Source organism: Nothoprocta perdicaria, unplaced genomic scaffold (assembly GCF_003342845.1).
Source record: "Nothoprocta perdicaria isolate Ctin4 unplaced genomic scaffold, notPer1 scaffold_195, whole genome shotgun sequence".
NCBI classification, from domain to species: domain Eukaryota; kingdom Metazoa; phylum Chordata; class Aves; order Tinamiformes; family Tinamidae; genus Nothoprocta; species Nothoprocta perdicaria.
Window position 1 is genome coordinate 258,700 of NW_020455149.1, and position 21,814 is coordinate 280,513.

General features: G+C 45.1%; 1 protein-coding gene across 1 annotated transcript; it reads right to left on the minus strand.

Moving 5' to 3' along the window:
• Positions 1-686: 686 nt before the first annotated feature.
• SLC37A3 (solute carrier family 37 member 3) lies at positions 687-20,149 on the minus strand. Its single transcript, XM_026037270.1, has 14 exons — positions 19,979-20,149; positions 18,907-19,021; positions 16,368-16,460; positions 15,793-15,876; positions 14,478-14,623; positions 13,763-13,859; positions 12,634-12,718; positions 11,406-11,587; positions 8,820-8,961; positions 7,473-7,574; positions 5,423-5,470; positions 4,674-4,825; positions 3,201-3,266; positions 687-2,442 (listed from the first exon to the last, which is right to left on the minus strand). Exons 1-14 carry the CDS (start codon positions 20,077-20,079, stop codon positions 2,350-2,352), a joined length of 1,506 nt encoding a protein of 501 aa, XP_025893055.1. The 5' UTR covers positions 20,080-20,149; the 3' UTR covers positions 687-2,349.
• Between the last annotated feature and the right edge of the window lie 1,665 nt (positions 20,150-21,814).

The following is a 21,814-nucleotide window of genomic DNA, read 5'->3' on the forward strand; positions in this document are numbered from 1 at the left end:
CCACGCAGCCCGTGCTGAGGGAGAACGGGGGCAGCTCGGCAGAACCGCGCTGAGCGGAGGCGCTCGGGCCCACAAAAGACTCATCCCGGATCAAGTCAAAGTAAGTTTATTCACGTGAGACCGATTTAGACAGTATCAAATTTAAAACCTTTCCCCAAACAAGCACCTTGAGGAGACGGACAGGCCCCGAGAGGCCAAGGAGGAAAGCCCTGCGGCCGGAGGGAGGCCGGCGGCGCCGCAGGCAGGACGGGGCTCTTCGCAGGACACCATTTGTCACCGGGCCTCCTCTCCCCTCCCCTTCCCCGGCCACCTTCCATCAGAAGCTCATCCAGCACCCGCAGCCAAGGAGCTCATCCGCGCCGGAACCCGAAACCGCAGCGTCTCCGGCCCCAGGGCTGGGGCAAACGGTGCCACCATCAATCCTGGGASTAAGTTTGAAGGAGTTTTCATTCTATTTGTACAGGGACTTACTAATGAGTAGCCTGGGACAAGAACACTACRCCCAGGGCATAATTCTGAGCGCATGATGATAGATTCCCAGTCTTTTGCCAACTATACTGGCAAAAATAGGAACACAAATGAGAAGAGACAAGAACAGGATTCAGGTCCCTAGTCGAGATTAATGGCATCGTTTTCCCAAGCACCGAGACCTTTTGCAGGTTAATAAAGAACACAAGAAGCACTTCTACCAAGACACACAGACTCTCTAGAAAGTATAAAAAYGGGATAACCGAGTTCCCCGGTAAGCAAAGCTGTACGAAGAGCTCTTGGTGCAGAAGCAGCAGTCACAAAGCAACCATTTTAACACAGAAAAATCTGTAAGGCACTAATAATGATCCACTTAGTACAATCATCRCATGACTAAAGATTGACATTCATAAATTAAAAAAAGCTGTACATTTCTAAAAGGCAACTTTCCCTGTTAAAAAAAATCAAATTTTCAGTTCCAAAAGTTTCCCTTTCCCCCATTCCCCTCCAGGTTATCACTGATTAACTAGACTGAATATTTGATCAGAAATCCTGTCTTTTTATCAAAAACCTGTTAGAGTGAAACGCTCCACAACTAAGTGGAGAACAATTTGCTGAGAGGTTACGCAGTGATCTCAGTAACGTGATCAACACGTGCAAGAGGTGTCAGCCAGGCATCCTTACTACAGGACTGCACAACGCTGTGCTGCTACCACGCGACATGCAGTCACGTTTCTGTAGCTGACTTSCCTCTATTTTTGTTTTCAAGGTGCAACTTGGTTTGAAAAATGARGAGCTCGGGATTCTCCTGTGCAGCTGCTGGCATGAGAAGCATGGGGGAGACAGCAGCACTTGCTTATTTACGCTACCCCAAGGGTAGGATTCAGTCCCCATCTGAATCCTGGAAGCCCCCATCTAAGAGCTGCCAGGTCCCTTAAGTCCCTTTAATTCAGTTTTTGATTCTCCTTTGCTGGAGATGGACGGCTTCCTGATGGGAATGGAATCAGTGAACCCAGCTCCCTTCAGAGGGTCACCCAACAGCCCATGTTTGGTCAGTATTGATCAGATTTCCAATAAGAAACCACTAGTAAAAATATTTGTGTCCCATTCCCRGTCCCCAAAGCCGTTCAAGGATCCTTTAAAGACAAAGGTCCTATTAAAGCATATTTTCAGGGATCACAGTAAAGTGTTATCCAAATATTGCACGCTATTTGTCTACTTAAATATTCTGCAACTGAAATCTCACTTCCCAGAGATTAGTAATATTATTATTAAAAAAAATGCTAAAAACAAGTATGGAGTTAACCTCTCCATAAGAACCKGCTGGAATACAAGACAGTTACAAGCTAAAAAGAGCAGAGGTCCATCTGTGCAGAGATTCAGCAAGAGCATTTTTGAAATACCTGGACAGCACAGATTCCAAATAATCATTTTTGACCTTTCTAGACCATCCAAGAAATGCGCTGTGTGATTTTACCAGCGCAAAGCACCAAATCTCCTTGCAAGGCAGCCTCTCCGCTGTCAGTTTCAAATGCCTGACCTTCAGCCAGAAGAACTAGAAATAAATAAAGATGAGCACAGTAGTGAGACCCCCGCCAGCAGAAGATCTCGGGGTGGTTGCTGACATGGAAGGACGTGGCCGGCCTTCACCAGGCCTGGGCACTGGCTAGCTCAGGGCAGCAGCTCGATGCTGTGGATGACCTCAGGCCTTTCAGTATTGGGTTTTTCAAAGCTGAGCTCATGAAAGCAGGCGAGTCAAGTCTCATGGAGCCGTTGCGAGTTAGTCCAGACCTGGAGRAGGTGGCAAACAAGTCTCCCAGAGTTTGGCTTAGTCTCTGAGCTGTCAGGTCCGTAGGACAGCCTGCCCGGTGGAAAGAGGAGTCACCCAGGCAGCATCCGCGCGCGCCGCTCACGCAGCAGCAGTCTCACCTCCCTCACTAKTAACGGTGAAATGAACAGGATTGTCGAGCTGGTCTGTGAAGAGAAGCACAACCAGGACAGTAAGTGCAGAGCAAACAGCGCCACAACCCTCCTGTGCTCCAGTGTGTCCGAGGCCTCTGCGGAAGACCCAGGTAGAAGAAGAGATGACAAGAGCCCTGCAGGTGGTGGCACTGAGTGGGAAGGAAGGCACCTAGCACTGACTTCCACGATCTCCTTTTCATAAAGGAGTTGTGCTCTTCCCCTCCTCGGTGGTCTTCCTCCTGGCAGGCCCTGCAGGTAACCAGGGTGGCTTTTGCACCTGTGAGCACAGGAGGCCTGAACCGTCTCTTCTCCCACATATAAGGCCAACACATTAATTTTAGATTCAAAATCCTCATCATTCCTTTCATTAATCTCAAAGGGCTGATAAGCAAGCAGCTTAACTTCAGCTCCTTGAAAATACTAGGAACTATGTACCATGGTGAAGAAAGGGGGGAAAAAAAWTCCTGCCTTGGAAGTCAAATGCAATAAGCTTTAGGAACTGCACACAAGTATTTACAGACAAGTATTTTCAAATCTCTCTGCCACAAGCCCAACTGCTTTTGGGCAGCGTGACCTTAAAGGAGTCAAAATGAACCTAGTTCATTTAGGCATTCCAAGGCAAAGGCAGAGCAGAGATCTCCTTGGGAATGGCAACGCTTGCAGCTGCTGCAGTAACACTTTGCTTACCAAGGTCACAATTTTAAGGTTCCCACAAAAACATGCTACTGCAGACTGAACTTTGCAAAAGAAAGAAAAAGGAGATTTCTTACCATTAGGATAAAGAAATAGAAAACCCACATCCATCCAAGGTTCTCCTGGATCAGAGACACTAAGTACTAAAAAGAGAAAGAAGAAAAAAAAAAGAAAAATTTAGGAAGATAAGCATGACTTTCAGACATCACTTATTTCCTAGAATTTAAGGGCTGTTATCACTCCATAAAAAGATGATCACAAAACCCTCCGGCTGATCTTTCCCTGACACAATAGATGACTCAGGACAGGAGCCTTTTTGTATAAAACCTACAGTCTCAGCAAAGCAGAGATACCACTCTGAAGCTTTACAGTAACTCAGCAGCATAAAGCCAGAACTGAGCTACAGTTTCAAAGGTGACGAACTGACTCTATTGAATACAAGTTTTTTGTGCAGAACACTGGGACATAAGTGGATCTAAGTACTCTGAAGAGCTAAAACCCCTAGAACAGCTTGTAAATCCCATAGGATGCACTTTCAAGAGCTGTGCAACCACTAGCTACTTAACTCTTCATCATAGGCAAGATACTTGAGACTACAGCCTGTTTTGAACCACATCCCAATTCAAAAGGACTACACAGGCTACAAAAGAAAATGTATCCTTATTAGCAGATTTATATTCAGCTGCTGTACAGGGGCCTCTCCCTCGCTACTGCCTGTATCAGAAATTCAGATGCTGTTTTGTGCTAACACATTCATTGTGCATTTGCTGTTATTCATACGCCCCCACAATGACATCATGGTTGTCTCTCTTGAAATAAAGGCAGTGTTAGACTAGGAAGGTCGGTGGAATTTTTCAAAATTAAAAGATCCAGTCTTGACGATGACGTAAGTTGGAGTGGCATGTGTGGAGGCAGACAAACAATAAGAAAGCTGAGGGTAACAGTGCACTTTCAGATGTCTAAGGCAGTTGCAATTTTCCATGTTTAATGAAACTAAGTGGCAACTTTGCCATGAAAGAAAGATGAAATATCTGTATTTAATCAGGCAATAAATGACAAATAAAAATACCAAATCCCTTTTAAGGGCAGAAACTTGTACTCCTTGCCTAAGTCCTTGRTATTTCACCAGCACTAGAGAGGGCCTGGGAGAGAACAGGCTCCAGTCTTTCTACTGAATCCTCCTCTCCCCAAAGCATCACTGTGCTCTTCCACATAGTCATCCCACGTTTTTGAGAAACAAGCACGTCCAACAGGCATCCTTCCTACCAGCTTCCTTCCTACAAGTGCCTAGTCCTCACACCCCGGTGCATWCTGTGAGGGCTATCAACACACAGGGTGCTAGATTCACAAGGTGTAGGAGGCAGCCCTAGATTAAAAAAGGAACTGCAAATAAAAGCAAGTTTTTAAGTTACCTAGAAAACACCATAAAGTTTGTGGTATGTATGCCATTTTGGGTTGGRTACAGAGCTAAACTTCCCTTTAAGCAAAGGTTTCTGCTCTTACCTTGCCTTTGGAAATAGAAAATTCAAAAGAATTTATTTTCTGCTTACCTGGCCCACTGCAGCACCGATACTCCCAGTTCCATCCACAATCCCAGTGACTGTTGCCAGAGCCTCGCTGCTGCCTTTGACCAGATCCTGACGACCCAGGTCAGCAGAAATCGCAGAGCTGATCATATTAGAAGGGCCTCCAATGAAAAACCCTGAAACGGCCAAGAGAGCAGACTTGATGCCAAACAAGCAGAGGGCTTCTCAGCACAGCATCTTAAACACACAGCTATTTCTATCACACAAGTCTCAGCATCAGGGTTTTACATGTAGTGATCTTGGATTAATTGCAGCTAGAACTTAACGCTCTCAGCTGAAGCACACAGTGCTTCAGATAACTTCTACCCAAAATTATCACTCCAGTAGCACAGGCAGCAGCTGCAAACATGTGTCCATGCTTTAGACAGACTGCTAGATATTTTAGCAGCTGCTAGATATTTTGTCCGTCTGTCTAGCAGACRGACTGCTAGATATTTTAGCATAAATCTCTATCATAACAAAATAAGGCAGAACTTTATAGTTCTCAGACCTTATTCTATATAGTCTATATTCTACACTTCCACGTGCAAATTCGTTTTCCTAAAGCCACACTCCAAAAGTACCATAAATTGGCACCCAGCTTTTACTCCTGCAAAACCAGCAGGGACAGTGGCACATGCAAAGGCATTTCCACCCCTTAATGCGGGTGCTGCTGCTTTTCCTGCAATCAGTGTACATTTCCACAGGGGTGAGGGTGGAATTTTATACGATACCTGTAATTGCCATGATCACAGCATTGATAGGTTTGTTGTTTGGAGAACCTGTGGGAAAAAGATCAGATGAATGTTATTAAATTTCTTGAGAAAAMCATTTATTTTGGATGAAAAAGCAGCATGCAAACAGCTGGTTTCTGCCAGGACATCTGCCCAGCTCCATTCTGTACTATGTACTAATAACAGTAGCTTCCACTTGATGGAGAACTTGTGCAACAAGTTCAGTCTTCTTGCAAAGGCATTTAAAGATTGACGAGCTACCAAATCCCTGACAGAATTTATAGCACAAAAATACTTTTTCCCAGCATGCATGCCCTGCCTCTATGCTAGATTTGCCTGGCTCTGCTTTCCAACTTTGTTATGGCTTTTTTCTTGAGAAAGAAAAATCTCCAGGTAAATGCAAACTGGAGAGAGACTGTGCATTTATTCTCCTTGAAAAAAATCCATCTGCATAGTAAGAGAATCCTTTTCCTGTCTTTCTGAGGAAGTGAGAGATCCAAGCTCCAACTCTCTCACAATCAAGTCTTTCTTTCAGCACTTGAATTATCTTTCCCAGTTTTTCACCTTCCTTTTTAAAAACACGGATGTTACAATTTGTAGGTAGTAATTCAATAACTATCTAAATAGTGGCGGGCAAGAGAGTAAAAACCCAGTCTCCTTACTCCTCCTTACAAAATTACACTTTGATATCCAAATGTTCTGTCTGTATTTCCAGGAAAAACATCCGCTATACATATGCAGCTGCTTCTCCCCTATAAATTCCTCATTTAGCATTCCACATTACTGTTTTTCCCACTATCCCACTTGAAGCCATCACCTGAATTCCTCACACCCAATCACAACTTAGGGTCCACGCATGGTGAAGTTGCCAGCATAGTGCAAACCGTAGCCCCCTCATGTATTCTTGGCCCGCTTTCACACTGATGTGTGCAACAGGCTCAGAGTATAAAAATGGAGGGAGATTTAATGATCCAGTGCAGTAGCTCTGTATCACCCAAGTATATTCTATATGTGACTGGGCAGTAAAGCATTTTGAATTAAGCACAAGACACCTGCAACTTTGGGCATTCTGCTGTCAGCAATGATTTTGTATTTGCTTCCAAGTTACTGAGGAGAACAAGAAGTTAACAAAAGGACTTAAAAACTCTACCAAGCACCACCAACCCGACCCTTAATATTTAAGGATAATTCCCTACTGACCTTACTTTGAGGCCAGCTGAGACAGCATGCTTCAGAAAGGCATGTTCTACCACACAATTGTGGCTCTGGCATTGATTGCTATTCAGAGACCTCAAAGTGCTCGACAGAAGGTGGTCACTGTTGTCACTCAATTTTATTACAGACTGGGGAAGATGCAGAGGAGTGAAGTGACAGGCAAAGGAGTTAAGGCAGGTTAAAGTGGTTCTGGTACCTTTGCAGAGCAGGGTGCTACTGCACATGCAAACCCTTTGTGCTTACRATAGCTTCACAGCCACTACTTCACAGGAACTAGATCCACCTGCTCTTTTATCCAGTTCTCTTGACAAGCTGCTTACAAAGACATCAGTCACCACAAGCTCTATCTACTACAAGAGAGGGGGAAATCTGTATGTTCTGCCACATACAGAAGCATAAGTGGCAAAGTCTATGAGCTTCTGCTTCTTTGTAGTAGATAAGACCCTGCAGAGCTCTTTTCCTAAACTCCCTTCTCTGCTAGGGTTGGRAGGGATTTGCTGCTTTTCCAGTCGCAGTTTTGATGCAATGACAATGCTAGAAATTTCACTGACCCTGGAGAGGGTCCAGTGCCATCACTCACCAACTTCATGGCTACCCAATTAGTCAACTAATTCTCATTAGCCAGAGAACAGATTTCCTCCCCAATTCCTTGATTTCAAGCTCAGTCAAGTTCTATGCAGAGTCACAGTCCAAACAAAATACACCAAAAGGTGACAGAGTGATCCAGAAGTAGTTTTAAGACCAGAAAACCAAATGTAAGCCAAACAGGCTGCATTCTGCATTTTCCTAAGGTATCAGAAGAGCTTCCCACCACTGTGCAGTAACACACACTCACGGCTGTATCCAAAGAGAGAGCCTACAGCAAAGAGCAGGCTCATCGCAAGCACTGGAGCTCTCTTCTGTAGCACATCAGAAATCAAACCTTGGATGGTCCCACCTGCAAAAAAAAAAAAAATCATCATCAGGCCCAGAATGGTGACACCTTGAACAAAATTAGGTCACTTCACCGAGTACAATGGCCTCTTGCTTTCTCATTAATGCACATTTCCTCTACACTCCGGAAAACACATTCCCTCTACACTTGTGAAAAGTAAGGCTCCTGCACCTACTGATAAAGAAACAAAGGCAAGAGCAAACCTAGGTGGTCAAGACAGAGCACAACTCATACTGTTTTCCTAAGCAATATAATTTCTTTTATTGCCATGCAACTGATCAACAATCCTGCTTTTCATTCCCCTATAGGATCACCAGAGGTACTAAAACTCTCGTTTGAGCAAGTTTAACATTGTGACTGTTTGCTTTAGTAGAAAGTGCCCCAGAAARGGAAGGTCTGCTTCCAAGGGAAAGCACATAGAGGTCTCATTCCYGGCTCATGCTCAAGGTGGATGTAAGGCTTGCAAGAAACGGTACCCCAACAGGCATTTTTAATTTGCTAGCTAGGACTTTTTTGAAGAATGCCATATACAAAGGGCAGTGATCAGCATGTGCATCCCTGGCACCTCTGCAGAAACCACTGTGCTGGTGAGGACTACAATACAGGTGAAAGCCTAATGCAGATAAGGCCAGAGAGGCAGAAAAATTGACCCTGCYGACTACAAAAGGACAGATATCGATTCTATGAAAACTAGCTGGGAGTAAAGCAAGAAACCAGCACTGAGGAGTGGAAGTCCAGACAGACAGTTTGTTCCTCACCACATGCTGGAGCAACAGGGGCAGATTCTGCAGTCAGTAGCAACACTGCCTTTAGGTTGAGGTTCACAACAGGGCTTGTGCCTGCTCTGGCAAGCAGGATGGATAGTTCAGAACCCACTAAACCCAAGTCTGACTTGGAAGTCTATCCCTCAAGGATACCTGTCAGAAAGGAAGTAGGAAGCACTGGGGCACGATTTTATACATGAYGCTCTTCAACAAAGTCCTAGCTAGCAAAGAAAAAAATGCCTGTTGGGGTACCACTCAAGAGTAAGATATGACTAAGTCATACATAAACTCTTCAGGGTACTYACATGCTTGGCATTTTAGAAAACATTCAAGCAGCAACAGATATAACTTGCCCTTTTATATATTCAGCGAGCAGTTAGCTAGATGCCACTAAGCATGACTGCTCTGTGCTCCATTTTTAGCCTTTCTTTCCAGGAACTGAATAGGGCAACTGCAGAAAGGTGTCATTCACTTGCTCACTCACCTATGATTCCTCCCACATCATACCAGATTGAGAGCTGGTCAGCTTCAGCTTCTTTCCATCCAAAGTTGTTGCTGAGGTAAAAGGGCAGCCAGAAGAAGAATGAGTAATTCACCAGCTTCAAGCAGGCATAGGCCAAAGAATACTGGAACAGAGAGTCAGACAGCAAGCAGTTAGCACTTGAGAAACACAAGCTGCATTCCTGGTGCTTCCCATACAGCTCTGGACCCAGGTCAATCTTTAGAGGGAAGTGCTTTTGCATTTCATACACTCTAGCAACAGTATGAAAGCTTAATGCTGATCAAAGGGAACCTAAGAGCAAGAACACCATGCCAGGGAAGTTATTTTCTTTTCATTGAATGCACAGGGTTAAAATGCTGTCAGTGTAACCTTGTCAAGAACTAACATCTGGCTTCCTCTCCCCCTTACCTTCCAAAAAATGAATGCCCCTAATAAACAGAATAGTCAACTGCGTGACATGAAACAAGCTTGAGGTTTAGTCGTCTGTGCATCACGCTGAGAAAAATTGTGTGAAGCAGTTTCTCTGGGCTGCCTTGGGCTGTTCAGAAGGCTCATCTGGTTACAGCACCTAAAGAGAAGTCTTTGGCCCTAACCCGAGGCAGCCGTTTGGGGACACARGAGGAAAGGTTTGCCCCCCAGCAGGCACTCAGCCCCACGGCAGCCGCTGGCAGCCCCCTGCTCGCACCTTCCCCGCGCGGCGACGTCGCGGCCTGGGCAGTGCAGGGCCGGCAGCAGCCGGGCGGCCACGTCATTCCAGCAGGGCCCTCGCGGAACATCCACCCACCTCRGAAGTGAAGGAGCCCGTGTGTGAAGAGGCAAGTGAAACGGGGGAAAACCAACAACACTGCTGGCACCACTGTTCTGGGGGCTGTGCGCATGCGCTTGTCTTTGGATTGGAAAAGCAGATATTTTGTATATTCAAAGCTCCAAAAGCATCTCTTACAAATGTAGATTCTTCTAAGAAATACACCAGTTCGAGCTGTACTGTTAATGCCTTTCCATTCTTAAAGGTCACAACATACTCTTCACTACACAGGCAAGACAGTGCTATTCACTAGATTTCTGCTGGCTCCGGCACATAGAGCTGCTCTGTGCCAAGCTATACTTGTTACAACACACTCAGAATCTGTCAGCCAGCTGTCAGACCAATTAAACCCGGAATTTCCAGAGTCCCATGGGGCATTCATCTCTACTAGAACTCTTCACCATACCATTCASGAAGAAAAGAGGGGAGAAACCACAAACAAATTTAAGTCAACTAATATCTTTGTATCATTTTGACCAGGCTTTGGAGGTGCTCTCAGCATGTGGTTTCTCACTCACTGATTTGCCATCAGATAATCTCACACATCCACGTCAGAGGTATTCACACAGCTCGGGTAGTACACAGAGCACACCCTCAAAATCTCTAGTACCCAAACAGCAACATCAGTTGGTTGGCACCTCGTTATGTTCTGGCAGTGAAGAAAAGTCGCATGCTAACTTAAGCGGCCTCCACCACTGCCAACACAGGCCATCTAAAGGGTCTCGGTGCCTCATCCCATTCTCAGTGCCACCAAAAATGAGCCATCAAAGTGCTAAATTTGGAAAGAYGAAGAGGATTCACTTTCTTTTGCCACCCCTGAACCCCGGTCTTCAGCAGCACCACAGAGCAGTGGTTACCCAGCTCCTGGCACACTATCTACCCACACACCTTCTAGATCTTGTGGTACTTCAGTCACACCCAACTGCTTTCCTCATTAGGGGTATCTGAGAGCACTGTCCATTCAATGGATAGCTTCACAGGGAAGCTCATACTATATTACTGAGCCAGCTCCTATTCTTGCCCCAGCATCAGTATTCAGAAAAGACATTGCCTGCTGGCACAAGAAAAAAAATCACCTTTTTTTTTATTGGCAGATTAATTTTTCAGCTGAACCAAGTATTTGAACTGGACAATGCAGAGGCAGAAGTACAAGCTCTGATTGAAAGGACAGGATGGGGATGTAACCAGGATTCAGCTCACCTTAAGCTAATGGTGAAGCTGTATCACCAGGCCCCGCTGCCAGTTGTTTATAGAAACACTTTGCCAGATACTACATCATGTTGATTAAAGCTTTCTCGGGCTTTCTGCCCAAAGGCAATTAAAAAACAACATCAGCTATTACCACCTCCACATACTAGTGCTGCAGAGCTCCCTATGATGCTCAGCCAACAGTAAGAATCCCATTCCTCAAGGCAACGAGTTCTACATCACCAAGAGTATCTCCAACCACCTGCTTTGCCCACAGTCTTTCTGAATTCTAAAAATGTAGCCTCTCTACTGCCACGGCTGCTCGTGCACCAAATGAAGCAAGAGCCTAACAGACAGAGCAACACACAGATGCATTTTAGGACAGTATTATCATGCACATACACAAGCATACCAGTCCCAACCCTCGAGGTTTTAGCAACATAGAAGTCAGATGTCAATAGCAACACATGGTCAACATGTCAATGATGACAAACATTGTCAACTCAAAGTCAGATCAGTGTTTAACAACATAAAATCAGGTGTCATTCAAGAATCTGTGCCTTAAAAGTCCTCACCAGAACAACACCTGGAAGGCAACAAGCCTGGAGGAAGCCAATGGCCTTTGGCTGGCTCTCCGTGTCAGCTGCTTGAATAGAGTAATTCCGGTCATCGTCATCTGCATCGTCACCATCCATTAAAGGTTGGTTRGCATCTTCCTCAGCACTGCCTTCTTCATCGGTTCCAAGCTCAGGAAGGCCTAAATGATGCAAAGGATGTACAATAGCAACAACAGGCCACAACCTGTCAACCCTCTCCCCATTTTAAAGCTACTCTCTCTTCTTTTAAGCAATTCTCCCTTCCAGCAATTCCCTGGCTCTCCCAGACCTCCATCCTCCTTTGGCTTAGAAACTCTTCTAGATGGTGTTTCTGAAGTGTCACCARTTTCTACCTTTTGTCTTCTAGGGCTCTTGACCGTATTCTGTCTGATGCTGCCATCGACCTTGCCTGTTCTGAGTGTCTAGCCATTAGTTGGAAGACACAACAGATTAGTGCATTCTCCCCCTGGCAGAATGGCTGCACTCYGTGGGCCTGGCTCCCGGGCATGCCCCCACCTGGGCGAGGAGGCCACGTGCGCCAGCACCTACTCTGGCAGCTGCTGCTGCTACTGCCTCCTCTGCAGCAGCAGGAGGCCAGTGGGAGCACTGCTCCCGGATCTCCAAGACACTAAACGCCACCCACGTGCTCCGCCACTTCAGCGTTACCAACCATGTGCACAGAAGTGGTAATTTGTGCAGGCACCTGGGAAGCCTCTGCAGCCCTGTCAAAGCCCCACAGTTCTGCAGTTTTCTTATCATACTATGTCTTGCCCACAGCCTTTCAAACAGGACGTTTGCCCCACACGAGCACTGTTTTATTGACTCAAAGAGCCATATATGCACAAATTACTTTCCCCTTGATGTGCAAAGTTAAGGCTTGCCATGACTTGCTCCTATAGTGGTCATTTGCTASTTTCCTATTGACTATTAAAAAAAGAGTATTTTTCCAGAAAAGAAAATGAGAAACTAGGCATAATCTAATGAAGACCTTGGAGCCAGGCTGCTTTGCTTTTAAATATCCAAGACAGTGCTTAGTGTGATCTTGAGGAAAGCATTTGCTCCCCTCAGCGCACAGAAGGGCAACACCATCTCAGAAGAGTTCTYGAGGATAAGCACTGTCACAGCTGGCAGCACTTGCAGTACTAGAGGGAAAGGTGCCCACCTGTTTCCCATAATGAGACTCAGGTGGTACAACTCTCTTACTCACCCACTTCCTTTGGTGAGGTTAAAAGCCCAAAGAAGACGACRACTCCTCCAGCAAATTGTACCGAGGCAGTCACCAGGAAAGCATACTGAAGATAAAGAAAAGATGATTATTTGCTAAATGCTTTCAGTCACACCAGCATCCCTGACCAGCAAGGGGTTCCCTGTACTCCAGCTCCATCAAAGTAAACGTAGCAATAACAATCCCAACTACACCCATTTAACTTGCAAACAAGGAACAAGTTCACCCTGTGAACAGACTTGCTTCTATCTAGGCTCAAAGACTACACTGAAAAAAAGGCTTTAGGGTATGGAGGTGACAGCAGTGAATAAGGAGCTCATCCAACACAGAACTACRGATTCCTCCAGGTTAGAAGGAGCTACTCAAAGCAGAGTCAACACTGATTTCAGAACAAGTTGTTCACCATTTTCTCCAGTCAGGTCTTGAAACCTCCTTCAAAACAGGTATTCTGCAGACTCCTGGCCCTTGTTCCRATCCTTAACTAAYTCCAGAGTGAAAAAAACCTTCCCATATATTCTCATAAGTTGGACCTTTCCCTGGTTCATTTTATACCCATTGCCTCTTCTTCTACCACGTAACGCGGGGAAGAGCGTGGCTCTGATTTCTCAGTACCCTCCATACAGGCCCGATTCGGTCACTCTTTAAGGCTTCTCTTGTCCGGTCTGAATCAGCTCAGCTCTGTTCAYCACTCCTCACAGGTCACATGCATCAACATGCTCCAGTCCATTCACATTCCCTCTGCTAACTGCCTGTCTGAAACATTGCAGTAACCCAGAGCTGGGCCACAGCTCTTCCCGCTTGCCTCCCTGCCTGTCAATCTCACTGCTGTTCAGCAGCAGTGACTTCAGTTAAGTGAGAAGCAGTGATAGATGTGAATCTGAAGAACACAGGCCACCCAAAGCAGAAGGTCCTACCTTCTGAATTTAAAGGGTTATRAATGAAAACCCTTCTATTCTGACTATTGCTTCTTATCACAGAATTAAAGATAATGAAACTGGAATGAAATTGAAGAAAACTATTCCTACTAGCTGTTCAGTGACAGAGTAAGCTGATCTCTGCATAACCCAGTCAGACATGCAGTCCTAGCTAGAAGCCAGGCAGTGCTACCCACCTCATAGCCATATTTGAGAACACAGGAGGCAAGGAATGCTCCCAGGATATTCCCCACAGATGCACAGGCACTCCAGAGTCCAAACACAAAACCTCTCCTGCAGAAGGGGGAGGAAATTTGGAAAAAGGGATGAAAAAAAGGTTACATTAGGAGCAAGAAAGAGACAGGACATTAAAAAACTTAAATTTATGGATAAAATTATAGCTCATCTGTAACACTGATCCTGTGACAGGCTCAACTTTTCAACAAATTAGATTACCACCAAAGAAGCTAGATGGAAATGGACAGAAAWGGGTTTTACAGTAACATGAAAATTTACATTCATCCAAACCTCACTGTAAGACTTTAAGTATGACTCTGCCTCTAACTCACACTACTGTGTTCATACCAAACTATTATATAATTCTGGTGGGGAAATAGAAAGTAATAATAAAGTTATGTTCCATCTCACATAACTTCAATCCTGACCTAACAGGAAAACAGTTTTCAGCATTAAAATGACAATGTGGTCAATAAGTCTATATTTTGTATATTACTAACTAGTTTAGCACTTGGAAGTCAATATAAATTGCTGYGGTTCTCTCTAGTTAAGCACAGCAGTACTTACATACTGGGACTGGCAAAACAGGAAGTTTTGCCCTTTGGTTTGGGAGCTTCAGCTAAGTCTGCCGTGGTCAGCAGGCCAGATAAGTGAATCATCAAAACTCCGACTTACCCAGCCTTGCCAAACCAATTGCCCATGACTGCAACCACGCAGGGCCAGCCCGTGGATTGCAGCAAGCCATTGACAACCCAGAGACAGCAGTAGAACCACTTGTTGTAGAAATGCAGCCATTCTGTGAGCGTGCCAAAGAAAAATACCTACAGAGAAGAAAAGAAAACAAACAAAAACACCTGAGGCTACCTCTAAGAATCAGGGGCTAGAGGGATGTCTTAAAAAAATAACAAAATTAAAAGTTAAAAAAAAAGCAACAGTAACATTTCACTGAGAAGACCCACTCCAGGCCACAGGCAGACGTAGCAGCTCAGAGGCAATAGCACCCTCTGCTGAGCCTAAGCGAAAAAACAGTGCCTAGAGAGAAAAAACACAGCTCATAGCATTCCCACTCTAAGAGACTCACTTCGGTAAATAACACAGGGKAGAGCGGGGAAAAAAGAAACAAAGATTTTTAGCAAAAACACTAAAGATACAGTAGCATCCTGATGTGCTACTGCACTAACTTATAAACTCACAGAGCCCTCTAAAAACACAAAACCCTAAGCAGTTACTTCCCTTGACAAAAATCTAACAAAAATACTACAGCTAGGTCTCGAATTACTAACAACTCTAATGGGAACTAGTCAAAATAAACACACTCCGTGGCACCCTGTGCTTGAGGCACCTCTGTGGTCATGTGTTTGCAGAAGGTCCTAGCCCCGTTTGCAGTCACTCTGCAAGAACATCTCTGCGTTTTGCTGCTGCTTTAATCAGAAAACCACAAGGAGATAAAATTGTTTCACACTTATCTGTAGTGGCTTGAAACTGAAGAGCTCTTGTTTTAAGACAAGGTGCTTTTGTGACATACCTGCCCTCCCCGCAGGGAGGGCATAAGCGGATGCATGCTAGCAAGAGCGCATGTTGTATTTGGAAGGGGAACACTCTGCTGATGACAAACGTGAACCAGCAGAAGAGTCATAATACTAAACCACCTCAAAAAGTACAAATTCTCTATCCTTGTACAAGTTATTCATCAAGCATCTAGAGAGCGCCTCATATTTATTAGGTTCCTTCCAAAGTATCTAGGAACAGGTATATTAGGAAGAACTGAGTCATCTTGTTTAGACCTACATCTGACTGAATAAAACTTACAATAAACTGTTCCCAGTTTTACCAGTTTTCACTTAGCAGATTTTGCTTAATGTGGCACTCCCACTACTTGAGACAACTGAGGTATAGCTACAGATCCTACCTAAAAAAGCATCTTATTCTTAAGGAAAACCATGATCCTAAGACAGAGTTTTCTAAACCACACTAGTGCGTTCCAACTTACCACCAAGGCAGAGGAGCACATGCCAAAAGACAGAACCCAGCGTAAATTCAGGCGATCCCCAACTATGCCGCTGACGAAGAGACCCTGAAAACAAAACTTCACATCAAACAAAGCCCAAAGGTTTACGTGAGGGATCTGCAAGAATTAAAATGATGCAGAAGGGTCAAGCTGACCCAGTTGACAGTTACGTCTGCTTGTGGCTTCAGTCTCAGCARCCATTCTGCCATTAAAGAAACCATTACTTTTCTAGATTAAATTCATTTTTTTTTATTTATTTTTTTAAAAACAGAAAACACTTGAACAGATAAAACTACCCATGACCAGTTGACGAGTGTGAAAAAATTTGGAGTGACAGTGTTTCTCCTTTAGTGGTAAACAAACATTTTGACATGGGGGACAGGCCCTGACAGAACTAACAGAACAAAAGGAAAAAAGCCGCTGCTCTACTAAGCTTTTAAAGTCTATYAATGCTAGATAAGCCCAGTAGCAGATACCACTCATTCCCTCCAAACACAAGTGTGATCTTCCCAATGAGTCTCAACTAAAGTTGGCAGTTTTGGATTAGAGTTACTCACCACAGCATAGGAAAACAAGAAGATAGTGTCCAACGTTCCCAAGAAGAGAGTGGCTTCTTCTGCATTTGGAAATAAACGGTTGCAGTTCCAGAGCTACAGGGAGAAAWTTGTATCAGGTACACAAGGAGAGTCAGAGCTCACTCTGCTCTTCAAGTCAAACCCTAACTCCAGTGCAAAAGAGCATCTGGCCCCAGCAACCACCCRTTCCTCCGACATCAGGACGTCAGATCAAGAATGATCTGATTTCATGTCATAGAAAAAAGAAGAAAAAAGCCAGGTCTATCTTGCTTCAGTTTTAAAGGACAAGCCAGCAAACCAGAAGTGAGAAACACCAATTTCATGTAGATCAAGAAAAATGACTGGCARTATAAATCCTAGTTCTAACAAGCACGCAGCTGTCCATTGCATATGCAGCAATGCTGATGAGCACCTCAATGAGTACTACAATAAAGGCATATTCTGCTTTACACGTGATGTCTCCTGTACTCTTACCTTGCTGTCTTCACTAAATTATTAATTMCCTTACAGAATTTGTGGCAAAAACCATAACAAGAAGTGACAGATCACAAACAGGCAGAGCACAAACAAAAGGAACAAGGTGAAGGAACAGACTGGTTGAAAACTGCTATATACAAGGAGCTCAGGTCACTAGTTTTCTTTCTACTTTTTCCCTTGCCCTGAAGCTTTGTTTAATTTCAATATGATTAAACAGATGATTCGGTCATCCCCACACTGAGATTAGTGACATCAGCTGCAAACAGTGTATTTTGAAGAGGACTTTAAAAATAAATAGAGGTAATGAGGAGAGAACCTTCTCTCCTCCCCACCATCCCACCCACTAGACAAAAATCTCAACCAAACAAAAAACGCAGCCCAAACCTGACCCACAGATGCATCCAGGCAAATATCAACTCCAGAACACCCTGTACAGACACCACTACAGGAAAGCTATCGCCTCAGCTTCCTCCCAAGTCTCATGTGCCAAAGAGAACTAATAAAGCTCCTGCAAAATAGTTTTTGTCCCCTGAGACCACTAATAGCTACTCTCAATAGTTTCTTTCAACTTTAACCACAAATCACTGGAGGTCTACAAGCTATCAGGAGAAAGGTAAGTGAATCAAATACAAATTAAATACATTGATATTAGGCTTAAACTCTTCACAAAATTTCCAAGAGACTCTCAATTATTAAAAGGCTGAGCAGTAAAGATGTAGGTTAATCAAATTACACTACCGTCCTCTGATGCAACAATTGCAAAACATCTTCTTTAGAAGATTTTAAACCACAGCTGTGATTAAAAAMCAGRAATCAAAGCTCAAAGCCAACAGCATGTTARGAGACTCTTCTGTTAGTTTGTTCCACCAATTTCTCAAAACTCACCATCCACACTACTGCTAACTAAGGTGACTTAAATTCATACCGTAAGGAAAGAATGGCCACTTTCTTCTTGCACAGACATGAACTTCAACATCCAGCAAACACTAAGCCACAGACTGCAACTGCCTTCCAAAGTATACTAGTTTTTTGAAACATACTGGTGAATGATCCATGTACTTTGCATCCCTGGGATGCTTGGTATATGTTCCTAGATTATAAACACTTGAAGTCATCGCAGGTGCTTTAAAATAAGTTAAAGCTTCACTGTTCTTACTTATTACACAAAGGCAACATTTATCCTTTAGTCAAATGTCTAAAGAATGAGAGACCTCTGACGCAGACAAGGTGCAAGCAGCTGGCCTGGAACTCCCCATTTCCCTGCAGCTCATGGAGACCTAGCTGTTAACGTAACATTTCTTCCACTTCTCAAAAGCGAAGAATCAGGACCAGCCAACCACTGCTGAAAGCAAACCTATCTCTAAAAGGACTATGAGAGTGAGTCAATACATCCATTCTGGCATTTCCATTTGCTGGGGGAAACAGGACGTAACTTTTTTCTCTGCAAGCAAACGCTGCTGAGACTCCCATTGCTTTTGCTGATGTCGAGATTTAAAGACAACAGCCATGGGATGCTGAGCATTTTTGGAAAGCAGACCAGGAGGCAGGAGCAAGCATTCTTTGGTATCAGTTTCGGTTTAGCAGCAGGCATTCTCAGGATAGTTTTCTGCTCTCCTCCTTTGGCCAGGCTTTGAACACGATGGCAATGCCCACAGCAAAGAGACAACCACAGCAGGGACGTTACAAGGTCTCCACAACCAAGTTAGCCAGTTGGGTTTGTTGCCTCTGCCGTTTCAAAGATGGGATCCCTCACTCTTCCTCTCCTTCTCCACTCCACTGGCTACTACACAAGACTTTGCAGGGGTCCTGCTTCCCACTGGGACATCAGAGCTTCTTAGAGAGTTTCTCTCTGGGGACTCTAGGAAAGATTTCACCAACAACTCATAATCCAGACAGCTACTGCTAAGACACAAGAAGTTCTCACCTACATTGACATAAGTGTCTCTAGCAAAAACAAATAAAGAGACCTCTTTAGCACCACAACCTCAGTGCAAAAAAAAGCTGTGCAGTTTTTAGTACACTTGCTGGTCCCAGGTGTCCTTACCTCGTATGGCCGGAGCTCAAGGGCTGTGTTGTTGAAGTAGGAGGGAGTCCACTGGCTGGATATGCTGACCTTGACATTGCTAAATGTCTTCCTGGAAGCATGGAGCAAGGAGTAACTGCCAGAAAAAGCACAAGCACAACAAGCACACAGTGGTCACGTCTCCTCTGAAGCTCCAACAGGAAAGGGCAAGACTCAAAATTCATATACACGCTAAGCAGCCAATGAGCAGTGGAACACTGACAGTTTTGAGGAGAGTTGTAGAAGAGGGAATCCCAAAATTATGAGCAGACACATTGCTTTGTACACATGGAGGCATGAAATAAGGTCTTCATTGGAGCGGACCTCCTCTTTTCTTTTCAAAGCAGGAGAAGACTGTGCAGCAACAACTGGCTCAGGGAAGGAGAAAGAAAGAAGTATAGGAAAGAAAAAAAGAACATGTAGCTCATCTGGGTAGCCACCATTACCTAGCCTGCCTCTGGAAGAGAGCCTGCCTCAGTAGCAGCATTGCTGCAAAGATCTAATGATAACTTTCAGGCACAGTTTGTAGGGAGAGGCAGTACCTTTCTCCAGCTGCTCTCAGCTGGTGCAAAATGAGCTTGCAGCACCCAAATGTGGGACACCTGCTTCAGGACTGCAGCAGAGGCCTGCTCTAGGGGTCACCCAGCCCTCTGCCAACAGTCATGTCAGGAGATGAGAAGAGCCCAAGCGCAACGGCAGAGCACTCCGCGAGCCAGACCGTGCACTACATGAGTTGTGAGCTCACGGTTTCTGTCCTTCCTTTTCTGTGTGCTCCTCCAGGCCACCACCCACATTAACTCTTCCACAGGGCAGTGCTGCCTGCTTGCTGCAGTCACTGCGCTCTGCTGCRAGCCTGGCTTGTCACCGGCTTCCCCAAGGGCACAGCACGCTTAGCTCCATTTCCACAYGATTCCCAGACCAGCTAGTACTAACTCGCTTTGTTTCCAAGGCACAAAGTGTTTGTCTACCTTCACCCTCCACACATGGACATGCTCTCTAGCTCCCAAATCCAGTGACAAGCACCTTCCTGAGCAGGTAGGTACATTCAACCTACCTGAAGAAGGTCAGCAGGAACACGGCAATGTGGTGGTGAGTGCAGTGTGACACGAGGGCTCTGTTTGCAGACTGTCTCCGCCAGCTCCAAGGCAAAGCCATGTTCCTCACAGCCTGCTCCCCCTCCTCTGCCCTAGGCCACAAAGGTTGGAAGGCGCTTAGGTCATTTTTCTTCTCACTTAAATGAAAGAAGGTGGGAAGAAGAGAAAGAAGAAAAAATATTTTCAGTTAAACAATTACAAAATACGGTGATGTTCTGCAAACAGCCGGAATTCAGCAGGAGCAATTCCATGGCTGTCCTTCTCAGTTTGGCTCATCTCATCAGCCATGTATTCCCTAACACCTTCTGTCCTTCTGTGCCCAGAAATGTCTTTTTACTTCCACTTTTTACTCTAAGTACTGCCTCATGCTTTTACTCTGAGCAAATTCTTACTCGTGCCTCCAGCAGATTTCTCTTCAGGGCCCATCACTAAATAAGCTCTGTTTTGCACTGCTACATGGCTGGCCAGGCAAGTCTCAACTGTGGTTGGGGGATCATATGTGCAAAGAGTGCTGAGGAAAGGACCTTGCTGGTCAGTGAAGTGGGGGAACCCCTCTCTACCTTTTTTTTTTTTTTTCCTCCTCCCAAATATCTTTTCAGTCAGATCCTCGACTGCTGCTGAAAAGCCCATGCCTCACAACGACTTCTTGAGACCTCCTACTCCTCCTAACAACATTCAGAGTTTTCTGCAGGGCTGTTTCCACTGCAGGAACTGTTCTCTCGAGCACGAAGCATGCCTGAGCACCAAACAGATTCCGGTTACTACCGGATACATTGAACACCACGGACACTCACGCCACACAGGACCTGCAGAACAGTAGCCAGGACGATGCTGTGAGTAACAAGTACCCAGTTATTCCACGTCTGGGACRCTGCCATGCAGATCTACCGACTCCTGCCTCGGAATCGGTTAGTCACGTTCATCCTACGCCTCCGTTCCCATCCGGCCAGGACAAACAGAGCAAGTTTGTTCCCGATCCACGAGACAGGCTGCATCCATGGTGCCTGGGTGCGTCTGGGCCACGCTGTCGGCAGGCGAGGGCCACCCCGGGCACCCTCCAGCAGCAGGGTGGCTAGGACTGCCACCTAAGCTCCCTGACAGCTTCTCCCATCGACGGGGCTCGCAGAGCAGAGCCGAGCGGGGCCCGTTATGCAACGCTGAGGGAAAAGCTCTTTCCTCAGGTAACGGGTTTACAGCCCAGAGCACGAGATTTACTATCCGTCTCATGTCAGCACATGCAAATACAAGTCTTGTTTGCCCAAGATACTCCACCTTTTAACAGCTAAGTCCTGGTTTTGACCTTAAAATCACCCATGTGTTTTCAGCAGTTTTACAATCATAATACCTGCCTTTCACAGCCTTGGCTAGCTTTCTAAAAGAAGCCCTGCTACTGTGATGATATTTTTCACTTATTTACAGAGCAAAAATCACTATAGAACGTTTTGTGTTTGTTCTCTCTTTTTTCTTTCCTCATACAGTCTTTTTCAAATCTAGTTGTCTATTTTTCCCAGGCTAGAAAAGGAGTGCAGCCCCCCAAACCGATCTTCTAGCTACACTGAAATCACCAGGTTAAATGTGGAGTAGGAAGAGCAAACAAACTTGCAAACAGAATGAACCACAGAGGCCAAGGGAGCAAAACATAACGTTAAGAAAGGAAGAGGGCTGCTTTTAGGGTGTTTGACTACTTTGCCCACCTGCTTGCAACTATTTGCCTTCAGCTAAGCAATATCTTGAAGAAGCTCTGTCCTGCTTTCAGCCCTCGCCCTTATCCCCTCTCTTAAGGTCGAACTGAGGCG